This window comes from Prinia subflava, chromosome 1, assembly GCF_021018805.1.
Source record: "Prinia subflava isolate CZ2003 ecotype Zambia chromosome 1, Cam_Psub_1.2, whole genome shotgun sequence".
NCBI classification, from domain to species: domain Eukaryota; kingdom Metazoa; phylum Chordata; class Aves; order Passeriformes; family Cisticolidae; genus Prinia; species Prinia subflava.
This window is the reverse complement of record NC_086247.1, coordinates 28,996,199-29,014,824: the sequence shown is the minus strand read 5'-3', so window position 1 is coordinate 29,014,824 and position 18,626 is coordinate 28,996,199. Positions and strand designations below refer to the sequence as shown.

Sequence of the window (18,626 nt, the reverse complement as noted above, 5' to 3'; positions counted from 1 at the left end):
CAACACTGCAGTGCAGATGGAGGAATACGTGAGTGGAGCTTTTTTAGTTTGATTGTTCAGATCTTTCTCATGACTAAACAATGAATCCTCAATGCAATCTTTTCCTGTTATCTTCTGCTTGTATGAACTCTCTACTTAAGTGGAGAAGATTATGTTGCATGATCTCATTCAGACTGCATCATATCATGAAGAACTCAATTTTAATTTTTTTTCCAAAATAATACCATTCAAGCCAAATACTGGTAATTTAGGAATGTTTTCACCATCAGAATACAAAAAAAATCCCAAAAAAAATCTCTTGCATTTGAGAAAATGCAAGAGACAAATCAAAGGAAATTTCAGACTAAACTGTCTCTGTAACCAAGGGAAGTAGATTTTTTCTTTCAATAATCCAGAATTTGTATGGCTTTGTAAAGGTGTTTTAGTTTGATTTACAATTTCCACCTCCTCCTTTTGGTTCTCAGGAATTCCCAAATCCTGTGTCATAATGTATAATAAACAGTTATAAAATTATACCAACATTATAATTTCAGAGATATTAAGATCCCAGTGCTATAAAAGTCAGTTTTCAGGGAGTGCATGTTTGCAGTGATGTACAAGCACACATCACTTGTTTCCCTACTTTAGCCCTTTGTAAGTATTGCACCTGGTTAATAAGGCTACTGTCTATTTTCTTCTAACACTAAAAATTACACATAGGCAACATCATTTGTGGCTTAAAAACATAGCATTCCTAAAGTTTTTAGGTAAATGCATTTATTTCCTTGCATACTCAAGAGCTCCTATGCCTCCAGTTGCCTGGAGGAGTGTTGAGTGTATAGGGAATACAGATGGAACAAGAGAAATTTATTTCATGTGACCTGCTTATCATATTTTTTTTCAGTGTGCTCAAGTAAGTTTCTTTGAGCTTGATGTCAAATACACACCTTTTACAAACTTAACCAATGCTTTCACAAGCTGAAATGTACAGCTGAACTTGTCTCTTTCTCACCTTCCCTTCTGCAATGCAAAAAATCATAATAAAAAAAGATTTCTGTAAATTTGTCTGGTCTTCTAAACACAAGATAAATTGCATAAATCCAGGAAAAGGTAGATTGTCCCACAAAGTGCATATTTCAAACAAAGCTATAGGAGTATCTGCTCTTGCCAAGGCCTGATTTCAGAGAAGCTGAAAATGTGTGCCAAACTTTAGGAGCAGGAGGAGTCTCATCAACAAACTCCACAAGTGGAGGTAAACACATTCTCGAGTGCTCTGATGAACCTAAGCCTACATTTTATTCTTGTAATACCAGCAGTTCTACATCTGTGCAGTTGTACTTCGTAATTTACAAACTACGTGCTCCCCTTCCCTGAAAGATTCATTGGCGTCACTTCAAGAATTAATTACTACAGTTAAACACTGATACTAAAAATTCTGATACCATGTAAATGCTACGTACATTTGTAGTTCCTAATAGTACAGATGCTGATTTTTATTCACTTCAGTATACACATTTGGGAAGTTGCAAAGCAGAGTGCCTGGACACAGGAAAAAGAATTGATAGGAAAAAGGCTATTATCAAATCAAATAGGATTTTTCTGTATAAAAATAAAGCAAAATTGAGAATTCGCAAAACTTGTGGAATTTCAAAATCCTAAACAGGCCAATTCAAAACCTTGGGTTTACAGAAACTGATATCTTTGCAGATATGACAAAAAATATGTGGTGACATGTTTTAATTTCATGTAGAACTAGCCCTTTGCAAAGTGCAGTACACAACTCTCCAGGATATCAGGCTGGCATACTGCTTTTTTGCTTGCTGAAGTCATTTGGTAAGAAGTAATTCAATTACAGACAAAGCATGTTTTGACCAAGCAACTTTGTAGACAAGAAGCCCTTATATTTACACTAGATCCTGAAAAGATTTACACAAATGTATAGATATACATTATAATTAGGTTATGGTTTAAGCTAATTTTCTGTATTTTTATATAACTTTTTTTTTTTTTTTTTGTATTTGGAACTTCCTAAGCTACAGCATTAAGTAAGATAATGTTCATTAATTAGTGCTTCATTCTAATTTTAATAATTCAAGTAGTGACATATTGCTCTTTTCATTTCGCCTAAAATAGAAAAAAACCCATTTTCTTAGACATCTTCCATTCAAACAAACTCGTATCCTGCCTTTATGGCCCTCTCACGTTCCCTGAGGAAATCTGTTTCAACTATTTTTTTTTCCTGTCTTCCAGAGTCAGCTTTTTACAAACATTTTAGTAACTTTTGTTTATCTGGCCATTGCCATTATACATGTATTAATTGATGCTGGGTATCACATACTATGTTAAGGACTCCAGAATCAAACCTGAATCTTTATGAGGATTGGCAAACAGTAAATACCAACACTCGAACATTTTAGAATGTTCAAGCCCATCTTTAGATTTAATTACATAAAGAATTCAGATTTAATGCTGAAAGAGCATTTATATTGCTAAATTTATTTCCCTCAAGGGTATATAAGAGATCTCACATTCAGATTCAAATACAGAAGGAGAAACATTCTAGGTGTTAAGATGTGTCAAAAACCAGCAGAACATCAGCTTGTTACTAAATTTATCTATTCTCTTCTATTTTATCAGCTGAGCAAATTCTTGCTGTGAGTGTGAGCAAACACCAGAGCAACCTGTACTTCCCTCTGGCTGGTGCCATCAGAAACAGGCTGATTTCTGTTCCCAGAGTCTTTCTGCATTGCTGTTACAAATGGTCTGGGTGAAGCACAAAGAACATGATGAGTGCTTTCTGTATTGATGAATAAGCTCAAAAAGTTGGAGGTGGAGACACACCCCCCCCCCTTAAATCCTGCAGTTGGATAGAACTGAGGGCAGGAGCAGTGTGAAAGCACTGTCGTCCAAGAGGGAAAGAGCAGTTCAAGTGAGTACTCACAAGTGTAGGTGTACATTGGCTGTTTTGCAATCTTGAAGAATTTCCAGCTCCATATGGATGCAAAGAAAGGCTGCTCCCATCTAGCAGACAGAGTGTATTTAAATGCTCAGCTTGATTTCTGCCCATGACTTCCTTCTATGTATTTTCCAAAGCAGCCATAAAACTCTGCTGAGTCTCTGTATATTAGAATAAAATCTACACTATGATACCTTACACCTGCCTGGTCATCTACTAGAAAAACCTGACAAATGCAGAGTAAAGCCCAAACTCCATACTGCTCTCAGTTCCAGTGCTACCACCTCATAGGAAAATTGAATAGAATATGAATATAAGATCAAGATGAGGCTTTAGAAATGTTTCTGTATCAAAATATTTCTAAGAAAAGGTGTAGCACAACTTTCTCCAGCAGATACCTCCAACTTTGAACCAACAGAAGGAAGCCTCACTGGCAACCTCCAACATCTCTGCAAATGGCTAGCAAGCCTCTAATTCCATGTCCTGCTTCTGAGATCACATTCCAACACATTTACAAGCAGCAGAAGAAAGAAATCACTTTGTAGTGTGACACTTACAATGATTGTCCTGGATTCTCAACAGGGTCATTTTAGCTGGGCCCAGGCCACAGCAAGCAATAGAAAACCATCCCAGTGTACTGGATCAGAATGAATGACAAAATGAAATTAGTGCCAAGAACATCTGGGACATGGCATGGTGCTGCAATCTATCGTGCAGGTTCTACAAGAGCTTTTGGCTAAAGCTTTACCTCCTGTTGTGCTGCCTATCATTGTGGTGAATAACTAAAAGGAGAAGGAATAAAGATGGTGACGTTGGTGATAGCCAGTGAGTGCAAGGAACTCGTAGATAATTACATAGCTAACATTCATACCAGGCTAAGGATTTGGGAAAAGTAATCCAACAGACAGGCATTCTGCTCAGCTTATTCACACAAGCAGGGCTGACCTGCCAACAGGTACATGCTAGGTGATGACTGGTACTGGTTAAAAGTGTAAACTTGCAAATTGGAACAGAAGTTTTACTCACTTTGCATCTTGTACATCCTGTTGTGTTTGTGCAAGGCACTAGAGAATCAGGCACATTGTTTTGTGTGGAAACCATTTTATGACTAAGATGATCTGAGTTTTAATGTTCAATAACTTCACAGAGGAGCAGTTGGAGCACATTAAAATAACCCACTTCTAAAATTATCTCATTTTCCAGATCTTTTAGGGGATGGGGAGAATGGGGAATTGGGAAAGAGCTTTGTTCTAACAAGGAAACTCCTGAAGAAAAATATTTAGGATCAGTACGGTTGATCTTTACTCTGATACTGATGCTGGCAATTTCTGTTACCAACATCAATACTATTAACAGTAAAGCAGATCCTTACATTTTTATATCAAGTTTTGGCTCTTGACATAGATGAACCCATGTCCAAATCCCTGTAGCACACAGATACTGCATGATGTGCTTAAAACATTCTTTCTGACTTCTCTGGGGAGGTCACAGACAATGACCTGCCTACCTCCCACAGAGAAACCAAAAACTGGAACTGGCATACAGTGATGGCAACAAATGACCACAGCACTCAGGCTAGCTCTTCCTCAGGAGAACAAAGAAATCTGACTGGTTTGGACTGGTCAGTGCACAAGTGTGAAACAAATCAGGTGTCAGGAGGACAGCAACACAGCCCACAGCAACACAGAAGCAAGAAACTGAAAAATGGAAGCGATTACTTCAGCTTACGATCAGTACTGCCAGCAGAAGGAAGGCTTAGCTGACATTTCTGTTGTTGCTGGCTGTGTGAGGATCATGCAGGGGACCTTGGCAGGCGCTGAACTGCTCGTACAACACGAGCAAATTGGAGTTCAAAGCACAGAGTGACTGCAGAACGCTCCGCGCTGGCCACGCGGCCGGGCCTTGGTTCAGACACAGCACCTCAACAAGTGCCTACTTACAAATCAGAATGTCACAACCATGAGATCCAAAACTGATTTAATATAAACTGCTGATTAAAGGTTGTGTAAAAATACTGCAAATTTTGCTTTGTCCTGGCAGGACTTATCAATACCTTCTGTTCTCTGCCTTGTTAACACCAACTTTCTCTCCAGTTTTGAGGGTTTGTGGCTTTAGTCCTTTATGTAATCCATATCCAATTCGTACCAGAGGGCAATCTGGTCTGGCAACAAAACCATTCTTCTGTGCAGAAATTTATAAAGAATAATCTTATTACAATACTTAGTAAAGTGCCCTCAGGAAAGGTGCTCACAATGCCAAGACATTATAGAAACAAGATACAATCCGATACATTATTTTCAAAAGAATTCTCCAAAGCAAAAAGGAGGTGAACAACAAATATATAGGCAAATATTGTTAGTCCAACAACAGTTGAATTATGGAATGCTTTATAGTCTTGGAGTGCTTTTAAAATGGGAGGCAGGGAATAAATTGGCAGGAATATCTTGGGAAAGTCCCAAATTTTTTGAGTTCTATCAAAGTAAGTACACCATCAGCAAGCCCAGTGTTTGAAGATGAAACGCCTATGAATTACTATGAGGTATTTTACTGTGGAAATTAAAAAATACAACATGTAAAGAAAATCCATGTCTTACTAAGAGGAAAGAAGACAATACAGTGTCAATGTATATCTACTCACCCTTAGTGTCTTTTGTTTCTGTTTGTAAAGAAAACAGTCCTTCTCTTCCCCATTAATTTCAGATTTTATATACACATATAAAACGATATAATATATATAGTTTTACATGTATATACAGACATACATACAAAAATACTCATACACTCTCGTGTATATATCTCAGGGTCTTACTGGATTTCAGAGTTTGTTTTTCTTTTTTTTTTGTGACTTAGAGAACACAATTGGGCAAAAAAATCAAGTAATTGCATGCATGCAAGCGTATCTTGCCACTTGTGCATGGAAATTACACAATCTGTAAATAACTGCAGAAATAGCATGCTCAAATTAGGCACCTGATTGCCCAATTAACTCGTTCACAGAAAATCAGATGTTAACCCTCAGTAGCTTCTATTATGGATTCTTCTTTTCACTGCTACCCTGTGGAATCCACAGTGTATATTCCAAACAACTGCATTATTATTTTGTGCTTTTACATAGACACAAGCAGCACTGCACACTTAATAAAGCTATCAAGTGAACTTTGGACCAGATTTTAGAAAGTTGTTTAGATACTTAAAAGTCCTCTTATGAGAATGAGCCAGCTTAAATAATTAAAAAAAAAAAGAAAAAAAAAAGAAAAAAAAAGAAAAAAAAAGAAGAAAAAAAAAGTAGAAAAAGGTAAAAAGGTTTGGTCTAATTTCAATTGGTTCAAATGTTAAAAAAAAATACAACTCAGGCATTTGTGGCCCTTCATGACTCTATCAATAGGCAAAGTTTTGCTTCCGTGTCTGATTTTTTTAAGGTGTCTTGTTTTCCTTAACAGGCAACTATTATTTCGCCATATACATTCACTTCCTAGTAAATCCTTCCTTTATTTTTGCATTGAAATAATCATTAATTAACAGTAATTTGATACAAGTGGACACAGAACACCAGGTTGCCGCATTCCAGTGTATACTTCCTAAGGGACAGAGAAACTGAAATACCCAAATCAATCCAAGTACTGCAAATAGCGAAACTCATTAATTGATGTATCAAAAGGAGTTAAGAAATGGTCTTTTGCCACAAATATGTTGCTCCTTTGCTCTTGTACTTCTTTTTCTGAGGTGGTTGTGAAAAAAGGGTATTTATCAATTTTTTGCATCAAATAAATCTTAGTAGCTTTAAAAGAAAAAGCTGAATGAACCATTATCTTAACATCAATCTCTGAAATAAGAGAAAAGGAAGCAAAAGCAGAACTGCTGGGCTGGATCGTGTCCCTGAATTAGGTATTACCTATAATCCTAGCGGCTGCATTTAGCAGTTCTTCACAGTTCTTCTCCTGCAGCAACAGCTGTGCTGGTCCAGCTGTTCATCCCCCCCAGAAAGGGGAGAGTAATAAGAAAAGCTACTGGACCCCCTTATATTCTTGTGAGTTTCAATCAAGCATCACCATGTTTCTTCTCAGACTTCTCGTGACAGTATCTGCTGGTGACTTGCCATTGCTGCTTTTCTTCCTCTAGAGGATCAAAATCCAATTTGGTACTTAAATTACTTTGTTCCACTCCACTGGTCTGTGCCTCTTTTAAAAATCTTCCAGGAGTGCTGCTTGTCCTTCTTGCAAAATCAGCTTTGCTTTTCTCCTATAAACAAACAAATGAAAATCCCAACTCTTTCCCACATGCCCTTTTCAAAAATATAATCACGATCATTTGTATCAGGAGAATTATTTAGCAGTCTCCAGTCTTAGTACAGCTTTTGTTGAGAAAACTGTAGCTTATATGACTCTGAAGTGTTTATTAGAAAGCTTTCAAAAAAGGATCTTCGTTTCAGGAAAAGAAAAATTGTTCAGTTTAGCAAATACAGACGTTCACAGCAGAAAGACTGAAATGGTTAAAAATGATCCTAGGGAGCAAGCAGCTCACAGACTTAGCAAAATAATAAACTTTTTCCTTTCTTTTACAGAAGAACACTAATAGCTGCTCTGGTGTCCACACTTACTGAGACAGATTTTGTTGTGTGGTCTTGGTTGGTCTTGGTTTTGCTTTTTTTTTTTTTTGCTCTATTGCTCCACACAGGTTTTGATTAGTGCTTCTCCTTGGCTACAAGTGCTTCATTTTGAAATACAAAGCTCTTAAAAAAAACACAACAAAAAAACACCCCAAAAAAACAAAACCCCCAACACCACATCACTGGAGGGGAAAATGGGAAGTGATACAGTGCAGCTGCAGCAATCTGCTTCTGCTGTTGTCCTCCCCCTCCCCAAATCCTCTGCATAATTTCAATCGTTAGTCGATGAACCTTTGGCAGGCCTTCTTCCATCGGCAGGCAGTGCACCACATATCTCTGTTCTCCATCCCATAGACCTTCCGACACTTTTTCCCCTCCCCTCTAGGCTTCCTGTCAGAGAGAAAGGGAGGCTCGTTAACGAGATGCTTTAGCAGCTTTGCTTTTCACCCTAAGACCAGGACAACAAACTCAATGGAGTGTGGGAGGCAGAGAACCCGTGGCCTTTCATGGGAGTTGGGCTGTTTTCATTGCAGCTGGGAGCTGATGAAGTGACAGACACACGTATGGCCATGATTCCATCACTGTCAGGGACCAGGCCTTCTCCTGGCCTGGCTTCCACAGCTTCTGCAGCAGCTGCTGAGCCTGCTCATGTGCTCCAGGGATGATCCCAGGAACGTACAGCCCTGACTTTAGCCAGAAACTAAACCTGGACTTAGTAAATTGTACTTTAGCCACATGCAGTGCCAAGCTGTAATGGGCAGTCCTAGCTGTTCCACAATACAGGCTAGGCCATGTCAGCGTAAGTGCTGCAGAGCTGTGGTAAAAATATTTGGAATAGCTCAGAGCAGCAGACCCTGACCACCAGCAGGTATCAGCTATGCCAAAGCAAAGAAAAGCTACCAGCTCCTAACCTTGCTGGTCCTTCCTGTAGTTGGCTCTGAGCTCATTGAATGAAAAACAAAGTGAGTGGGAAGTTTTAACCCTTGCTCTCACTTGCAGCAAGGTGCATTCTTGTATGCACCTTCTCTGTGGTCCTCAAAGCCAGCAAGGTGGGCAGCACCTGCTTTTAAAGCTGTAACCAGTGTCCTGTTTCCCATCTTAAACCACTCTCAAAAGATCACAAGTTTAGAAAATGATCCAAGTAACTGTTAAAATGGATTTTTTTTTATTCAACACACAGCAAGACAGCAAACCTGAGGAGCAAAGCTTCACCAAGCAATCCAACATTCACTACTGCAATGCCACCTGTCCTGGCATCTTTAAATAAAGTAACTGTACCAACAGAACTGTCTAATACCTGTTTTACATGTTGCATGGCACACATGGGATTTCTCTCTTGCATACCCAAACATTTTCTGATTACTGAACATTAATTAACAATTAATGGGCACAATCCATAAATTGGGAAGATCCCAAGTTTGGTTTGTAGCACATGCAATAATCTGAGAGTCATGAAGAAAATGGAAAGCATGAAATCTTTTTGTCTCATTTTAGGGTACAGCCACCTTCAGGACTATGAGAAATAAGGAGTTTCTTTACTGTAAGAAATTTAGCAATACAGTCTGATTTTCTAACCTAACTTTTTGAACACTTTAAAAGTAGATTCTGGTCAAGTATCAGTTAGATATAACAGTAATGAATGCAGCTTATGTATAGGAAGACAAGGCATAAAAAGCTTTGCATTGATCTAATTTATTGTAAGACAGGGTTTCTTATAGTTCAATCAAAGCCAAATATCATTCTGACTGAATAGTGATAAACACATAAGACAGTCCAACCTTTCAGGGAAAAGTGCAAAGTTAGTGCAGCTGAACTTTACCTTTGATGGCAGTGGAAAGAAAAATAGGATCTGAATGCTTACTTTGAAGAGCTCTAGCAAGAACCTGCCTGACAAGTGCAATGAGGGTTGGAAGTGGGCTTTTTCTGTTTCTCTGGCCACTGACAACTTATTTACTGAATGCCCTCCAGGCTGTGAGGCTGTAGTGCCAGCAGGAGGTAATGGTGCCATACCTCAAGCCAAATGCTACTCTAGGCGGTGATGCAAGGACTGTGTGGGACTGTTTCTGCTCTCCACTCCCTGCAGGACGATTATGGGTTGGTGAGACCTGTCAATACAGACAAAAAAGCTGCTTACAAAGAACATACACATATGAATGCAGTATAAATACTTTTTCCTAAAAGATGCAAATTATGCTGCATGGTGGCAAGGAAACCCAGGAAAGTGACGATATAACATACAAACGTAATTAAGCTATGAGTCTATTTAGCATTAGGTACATTGCATTAGCTTCTCCTGTCTGTCACTTGGCCCTCTTTGTGGAGAGACACCCTTGGAGGAAAAGGTTTGTTGAAGAGCATTTAGAGTGGGACCCCTCCAGGTTTAACAGGCAAGGAGTGCAATGCAGCCCTTCTATCAAAGCTGTTAACAGGCTGTATCTCCTTACTCTGCACAGTAGACCTTCTCAGCAGGTGTCCTCTTTGTGAATGTTTCCAAGGGAAGGGCGTAGTTTGGTCTTCTGACATTCTCCAAAGAGCATGGGGCTTGGCAACATCATTCAAGCAATCACATGGCCTTAAATAATACCTAAATTATTTTGCTATGATCTTATTTTGCTTCTGTGTGAAGGCCACTGCCACTTTACATCTAAAATACCAGAAAAAATTCTGAACACTCGTTTTCTTGTTGTATATTGAATGTAACAAGCTTCATTTGGGCGTCTAGTGCACAATCAGCCTCCTGCTGCCAGGAACTGCAGATATGGTCATAGTTCTTGCACTGCTATGGCTTTTTCCTCCTGCCCTTTTAAAGTTCTGCAATATCTGGAAGAGAGGGAACTGACTGATCTCACTTGAAGAGAATTACTGTATGTGCTTTGATTTTTGATACAAAGTCTATTTTAAAGCTACTCCATAGCAGCAGAAAGCTAGTGCTTGTAACTGAGTGCAGACACTCTTTCAATTTTTACTCTTGGCTAGGAGCAAGAGAAATTCTTGATTTAACTGCATATGTGGCTCCACACTCTGAACAAACTTAGACCATTACTGATATACAAAATATACCTGCAAAACTTGGATGAAATTTCTTCTTTCTCTGCCAGTTTACCATATTTTGTACATCCAAAGACCACACTAGCTCCTTTGTTCTATCCCTCCAGAATACTAAGGGCAGCTTGTCTTCTGCTACTTTTTTCCAAATTTTTATCAACCACTTTCCTTGTTTTACCTAAGAATGATTCAAACACTGAAGATAAAATGCAAAGCAATAGCACTTTGGTAGTATTTGCCATTCACCAGACACTGTACAGTTTCCCAGACATTACCAGTAACCAGAGATTTCCAGGCCTTGTGCTAGGATTCAAAAACATTTTAAAAACCAGAAATTATTATATGTCTACCACTAGTAACTGACACTCAATGTATTATCTGCTTGTCATTGAACAGAAGAGTATTTGGATGGCCCCCTATGTTATATGCAATTATCTTGCTAGGACCTGGAGTTTCCAGTTACTCCAGGAGAGAAAACTGTGGTTACTGAGATTTGTGATCTGTAAACATCAGATTATCAAAGATCTTGTCTGTTCAACCTTTTTGGATCTTATGAGCAGGCAGATATAAGTCAGTATCAGATGGTGGAGATTGTACTGACATTCAGGAAGACTTTTACCCTGCATTACATGGAAGTGGAAGTACATGGTCATTATGTTAAGTCTTCCAATACCAAGACACATGGACTTCACCACAGCTCATCCCATTTGCATCATTTAATTCACTCTCCTCATGCATACCTAGGGTGTGGCTGATTTATTCTCCTAACTCAGCCTCAATTGGTAGAACCATCAGTCCGTCCTTTCTGCTTCATGCAGAGAACTCCTCTCAATGCCTCATAACTGTCCCAAAGTACAATCTTTCATCTGCAATGTTATCTTGGAAAAACTGTATGAAAAAGTGTATATCTCATCTGCCTTGGAATCTAACCTATGCAGGATTCAGAGCACAAAGGGCTCTGGAGGTTCCCCTAATTACAGAACCACAGAACAACCTGGCCTGGAAGGGACCCACAAGGATCATCGAGTCCTGCTCCTGGCTCTGCACAGGACACCCCCAAGAGTCACACCGTGTGCCAGAGCATTGTCCAAACACTTCCTGAACTCTGCCAGCCTTGGTGCTGTGACCACATCCCTGGGAAGCCTGTTCCAGTGTCCAACCAGCCTCTGGGGGAAGAACCTTTTTCTAATATCCAAACTAAACCTCCTCTGACACAACTTTGGGCCACTCCCTCGGGTCCTGTCCGTGGTCACCACAGAGAAGGGATCAGTGCCTGCCCCTTCACTTCCCTGAACGAGGAAGTTGCAGATTGCAATGGGGTCTCCCCTCAGTCTCCTCTTCTCCAGGATGAACAGATCAAGTGACCTTGGCCACTTCTCCTCCCTTATGAATACAAGATATCTAAGTAAATGCCTGAGTTTAGATGTTGTGAATACTCCTGAGCCTAGAGCAGCCACATACTGAGCCCAACTGATCCAGCAGCACATATGGGTTGTTTTGAGGTGCTCAGTTACTTGCTGATAAGTACACCATATTCACAAAGGCCTTTTAGTGCTGCTCTGCTAAAGACTTTCTGAAAACAAGGACTTAATGCAACTCATGGTGTTTCAACACCCCAGTTTCCCAGGACAGAAAGCGGGAAGTGCTCAATGTCATTGAAATTCACTGTCCACAGGAATGAAAGGGGGAAACACTACAGTATGTCTCAAAAAACAAACGTGAAAGGAGACTATATTGAAAATGTGTAGACCTATGCACTTTTTCAGATCTGTACCTAATCTTTTCCTGCTCAGTGGTTTGTCCAGGCCAGAAAAGTATTCTAAAGCCTTTTTTGAAAACTGCTTGCTTGAATAAAAGGGTCAGGCAAAAAGTCATGGTTTGGACTTACTCTCTGGGGCTCCCTTGGATGCTACAGATTTGTGTGTCATTCCAGGGACCATGGATGTCAAAATTGCATGAGTTTGTTATGCTGGCTGTGTCACACAGTCTGGCCATAAACAAACCCCATCAGAGAAGGAGAAAATATGAATGTGAGTGATGTACCTACACTCAGTGTCACGGTGGAAATTGCCAGATCCCTGATTTTGTAAAGCAATATCTAATTTACTTTGAAACAGAAATAAAACTTTAATTTAACATACAGGTATTTAACATAAATTTGCATTTTGCACACAATTTTTCACTGCAGGCAAGCCTTTGTAATTCATAAATGATCACACTGATGACAAAGTAGTCAAATGTGTGCAAACCTGGAAGATTTTTTTCTTATCATTTTTTCTTTGTTAAACAGCCTAATAAATGTTGTTAGGTCTATAATGGCAGTTCACATGGTTCCCTGAGCAGTTTATAATTCTGCATCACTGCTTCCCCAGGTTCTTGTATTGGGATTACATTCAAATTGTACTTAAATCATTGCCATCTCCATCAAATTCTCAGAAAGTGATTTAGCATTTCTTGAATTCTGTTGAGAACTCTTCACTCTACAGCCACAGATCAGCGTTGTTGCCGGAACAAGTAAACTCAACGCATACGTGTCTAATTCTGTCCTTTTAAATGTCTGATTTACAATGTGACTAATTGCATTTTTAGGTTCCCAACACTCCTGGCACCAGTTTCTGCTACTCCACAAAAGGAGCCAGTTTCATAATTACTCCGTATCAATCCCATTGTTGGGAAATCAAATTCTCAGGGAACTTTGCGGATAGCACACTCTGTTAAGGCGCTCTTGTTGAAATTGCTGCCAGCATGATGTCTTTCACTGTTAGTTGTTCCTTGATGGAATTTAATAAATATTCATTGGCAGAGTGCAGTGTAATTGATTCAGTCACTTTCATTTTTATCAGCTCTGCAGGATGCCACAGCCTCTGCAGAAAATCTCCAAGATTTGCCAAAGGTTGACAGTAAGAAGCTTTGGAGATTCACTTGGTGAAGAGAAGGGAGGGAAATAGTATCTCTTATCACCTTGTCTAATACTCACTGTCTGGAGAAGAAAAGCTATATGGTTTTTTGGATGAGCAATGTGCCTTATATAACACACTTTAAAAATTCATAAATTCATAAAGTGTAATATTAAATGAGATGTTATGATATCAAAAAGGTTTATGATTACAGAACACAAATTTATCATGAAAACAGTGCTTTCCAATAAAATGAGGATACTTTTCATTATATTTATTTATATTCATCATAGAGAAAATTTCCCATTACTCATAAACAGTGATTTGCATTTACTTTCAGCAGTCCCCACACCAGACACTACAAGCTGAATCCCTTGCAACTCTTCATAAAGGTTTTTCATTCCCCTCACACTGTGGTACGTTTAGAATCGCTGCAATTCTGTGTTTAAGCAAATATCATATTTCTGCAGTCCTGTTGATGCACTAGATTTTAGCATCAATGTTCATAGAATTAGGCCTTGTACACTAGCTCTTTTGAAGAAAGGGTCAGTGTTGAATTTCCATCTAATACATCCTCATTAAAAAGCTGTCAAACTACAGTATGTATTAATAACAAAATGCAATAGATACTGAACACATTTTCTGCATAAAACAACATTTTCCAGCTATTAGTAGGGGTTGCGTACTTGTAGCCTCCTAAAATGGGACTTTGCATTTCATTTTGTTGTTTCTTTCAGCTGCCTTTCAAAAATGCTTCATCTCCAGAGTTCATTTAGGCAATAGCCCTAACTGCCTGAATCCAACTGGCCTGTTAGCATAACCATCACCAGGTTGATTTTTCCATTTAGTTTTTTAAGAAATCTCTTGGTGGCACAAAAAGGAAGCATATAGTGCCAGGCTCTGCACCTACCAGAATATTCTTTTGTAAGCATATAGTTTAAAAAATATATACTATAGATACTATAGGTTCAATTGGCTGCTTGTAGACACTGATGCAAAAATAACCTAACTGCACTGATAAGTGAGTTACAAAGGTGTTAAAAACAGCCAACCTGGCAAACTCAGGCACATGCTTAATTTGTTTCTTTTTGGTATCTCTTATGCCCCATTTACTTCCATAATCACACACTGTGAAACAAAGCAAAAAGATCTAGAACCCCATTTTTATCCCCTCCTTTCCTTTTTTGATGCGCACTTACTGGAATGCCGGTGAAGGTAACTGGAGGTGACTGCCAAGAGATGCTAAAGCTACTGCCATTGGGAGTGAATTTTGCTGACCCTGGAATGTTCACCGGAGGAGTGGCCTGTGTGAAAAGAAAGTATTATTCCAGCAAGAAGAACTATTCCTCTTCCAAAGCATTTCTAAGGATCTTTCATATCTTGAAACGGTAAATCTGTGAGAGATTTTCCAAGGTATAAAAAACTCTATGGTGACAAGCATTTTATCCTTGTGAGAGGGATAAGCATGGATAAGCTAGTAAGGAAGGGACAGAGTTATATATATATTACTGTTCCTAAACCTTATTTAGAGAAGGATGATTGCTCTCAAAAGAATCCACAGAAAACCCTTAAGAGTTAGATCTGCTAAAAAAACAGACAAAATCAAATGTCACATACAAGTAACTTTTAAAATAATGCCAGCAAGAAGCAAAAAGTACCGATCACCTGTTCCACAGTGAAACACAAGGCCATACTTAAACTCATGGCAATTGTTTACAGTTTTAGTGTGGACAGCAAGGCTTCATGGATGGAAGCAATTAACAGTAACTGTTGGCCATTTCTCATTTATCAGACAAATGTTAAGAGCCATCCCAAGTAAAACAGTTTTTCCTATTAAAAACGAGGAGCTGTAAATCATCCTCTGGATTCAAAAAACAGCTCTTGAAATACTAAACTAAAGCAAGTATTTGAAGGACTCCTGGGCTCCTTGAACTCCTATATTCTTCCCATCTAGGTTGCAATACCCAGTGCTGCCCTGGGGTGCAAGTGCAATAACCTGAGCTTAGACTGTTAAGCATTTTTCACCTTGTGCCTTTCCTTTGGTTTTCTCACTGGGTTATGAGTTTCTATGAATTCTTCCCTGCCTCTTTTTGAATCCTGTTTAATTTTCAGAATCATGAAATTCATAGCTGTGTAGCTACCCTGCCTAGCAGGAGCGTGAGCAGCCAGCATGAACAAAGGCTCACTTTGACTGTTGAATTTCAAGCTGTCACCCCAAAAAACCCCCTCCTTGGTTTAAACTTACAAAGAATTTGCTAAAATGAGTTTTCACTTCTGCCTTTCAGTTGACTTTATGTGACAATAAAACAATACACTAATTTAAGCAGTGTTTGTGTTTGGGGCTGTTGAAACTGTCTTACTGCTTGAGGAAGAGAGTGCTTCCTTGAGCCACCAGGCAGAGAGGAGTGATGACCAACTACAACCTGACAGGCGCTATTAAAGAGAATCTTCCAAGTAAACAAGGGCTGAAGCGATCCCTTAGAGCCTTTCCAGGAAAAGGAAGGTGAGACCACCAGATGCCTCTGTGTGCAGCAGCAATGCTGTGCCATGCAATTGCAGCCTGCAATGCTTGTGGGCTGCCAAGCTGCGGACAGCTCCAAGAGAATCCACACAGACATGCAGAGCAAACATCCACTGAGCTCCATAAAATATAAAAACCTCTCTGAAAGGTGTCAAGAACAGTTTGGCGACTTCAGATGGTACCAGTAGTTCTTCATCCTAACCCTGTTCAACTGGGAAGGAGTGAATGACCACAGAGCTCCAGACAGACAGAACTGGAGAGAGCTGGATGAGCAGACAGCAGCACTGCCTCTGTTCAGCATCCCACAAGGACAGCAGCTCAAACCCAGGGTCAGCACAGCAACTTGCTCAGGTATTTGAATAAGACCTGGAAGGGAAGTCCAAGGTGCTGAAAGAACCCACCTGTAGTTCCTCTGTAGTTAAATTTAACAGGTACAGGCAATAGTTTTGAAACATGAAGTTTAAAACTGATAAAATTTGCAGTTGCTTAAAATATCATAGTGCTCAATTCCTTTTTCTCAGTGCCTAAATATCTACCTCAGACATGATCAGACTTGGATAGCCAATTACCTTGTTCACTTGTTTCCCAGATGTGCATCTTTGCTCATCAATCTTTTTCAGGCTAACATTTTAGCCAATCTCTTCCATACTGTAAGCAATTATAACATTACATCCAACTGAAGAATTTCTATACCCCAACCTCAATTTGCTTAGAGATCTCCATCTAACCACCAATCAAAAAATATTAATTAATAATTTGTATTCATTTATTTATTTGTGCCAACATTACTCTTATATCTGAAGCAGCCCATGCTCATCCTCTTCCCCTCTCATGCTTGTCCCTTCACTTTCCTCCCAGGCAGCAATTCCATCCTCTTCTCATCCCTTGCTTTGCCTGAAGTATCAGACCCAGGGCTGGAGAGATTGCCCATGTCCTCTCTGCATTCTTTCTACTTCTGGTTGGAGCCCATCACATCGAATTTGGCTGACCAGAACTCTAACTCAGGATTTCAACTGAAGTTATATGGGCGTCTTGTATAATGGCATTAAAAAAACCTTTCTCTCCTGGATATTTCTCATCCAAGAAAGCTGACAACTATTTTTTCCCCCTTCACAGCTCTGTTGTTGTTGGCTCATGGTCAATCTGTGCTTGATTGATGAACATAGATTTCTGTCTTACATAATTTTCTAACTACCCTAGTTTATAGCAGAAAAATCTCATTCGTTCCTTAGATGCAGGACTTTGCATGTTCTGACATTAAACTGTATCCAAAACCTATTTATCTTAAGATCACCCAGTCACATAAACCTGATCTCCAACTCCCTTACTGCTGATGTCTCCCAAGTTTGTTATCAGTGAAGTTTATTATAATATTTGTGTATTACCAAAATGATTTAATGAAAGTGAGATCAGGGCCAAGAACAGCTTTTCACTGAAGTTCAGTAATGACATTCAAAGGCCCTTTCAAAATAACTCACTGCTGTACTCTGTGACTTTCCAGCTCCTTCTCCTACCCTAAATTCAATCTCTTGCTTAACAAATACTGCCTACATGTTTTAATATCAAATGCTCTCCTTGAATCCAGAGGGATTTGTTCTTTTGCTTCCTGTGTTGTTCTAGCATCATCTGTCTCTAGGGTTCCCCCAGTGCAGTTTGCCTCAACTGCTGCACTTTCCAGAATTTCTTCAATTATTCTTCTAAATTATTCCTCATCCATAGGACTGGGTCAGGGAATAGTATCAGGATTTTCCTCACTTTCCTCATATCTTTCTCACTACAACAAAAACATCTGCTTGATGTTTTCTAGTCATAGAGGAAATGGCAATTAACAGATCTCTTTAGGATTCTTGTGACTGAGCTTTGGGTTCTGTATATTTTCCCCTTTTTCTTTTAACAGGAATCCTGTGATGAACAATATTCAGCCTCCCTTATCCAAGTTCCCTGAGCTGCTCCCAATGAAGTAATCTCCACTTTCTACTCTGGCTGGTGAGATCTGAATCTCCACCCTGCCTCCTGGCCTTCCTTTCCGGGCTGAAGGGATCTTGGCACATGCCACTGACGTTCTCTACAGCAGCTGCTTCCTTTGGCAGGACAGCCGGGATGCCTGAGCAGGGACCCTGCCTCCTGCTTCCGATTAGCAAGCTGTGAACAGTGTGGACTGTGCCACTCCTCGCTGATGAAATCAACAGAGCAACCTGAAAAGCCCATGGGGCTCAGGCACTTAGTCTTGTGTCATGAAGTACATCTATTCAATTCCAATTCAAAGACCTTAAACACTTGAATTAGGATTCCCTTAGGCAAGTGCTTTATTCAGAGGCTGCTTGTAAAAAAGGGTTGTGTGGGTCTCCAAAGAGCAGGACAGACTGTCATGACTGCAAATCCCAAATGAAGCAAAACTTGTCATCAGCCTAGACTTGTTGCCTCACTCTCTGAGGCAGGGCTTAAGCTACACTGAGAAGCAAGTCTTTCTCCTAGCTGGTTTTATTAGTCCCCAGGTTGGTATGCTACCTGATGCAGCTTCCACCTGAAATACCAAGCTTCCACCCATGTTTTTCAACATGCACAAAAGTCCAAAACAATCCTGTGAATTCTCTAGATCTCCCTCTGACCTTTTAGTAGGTG

At 39.6% G+C, this 18,626-nt stretch overlaps 1 protein-coding gene across 1 annotated transcript in view; it reads right to left on the bottom strand.

Moving 5' to 3' along the window:
• Positions 1 to 6,404: 6,404 nt before the first annotated feature.
• Positions 6,405 to 18,626, bottom strand: part of ZNF704 (zinc finger protein 704) — an 88,946-nt gene continuing 76,724 nt past the window's right edge. Inside the window, exons 7-9 of the mRNA XM_063391986.1 lie at positions 14,683 to 14,787; positions 9,552 to 9,646; positions 6,405 to 7,931 (exon numbers count right to left, since the gene is read on the bottom strand). Coding sequence (XP_063248056.1) covers positions 7,820 to 7,931; positions 9,552 to 9,646; positions 14,683 to 14,787 — 312 coding nt within the window. The 3' untranslated portion in view covers positions 6,405 to 7,819. The remainder of the gene's footprint in view (positions 7,932 to 9,551; positions 9,647 to 14,682; positions 14,788 to 18,626) is intronic.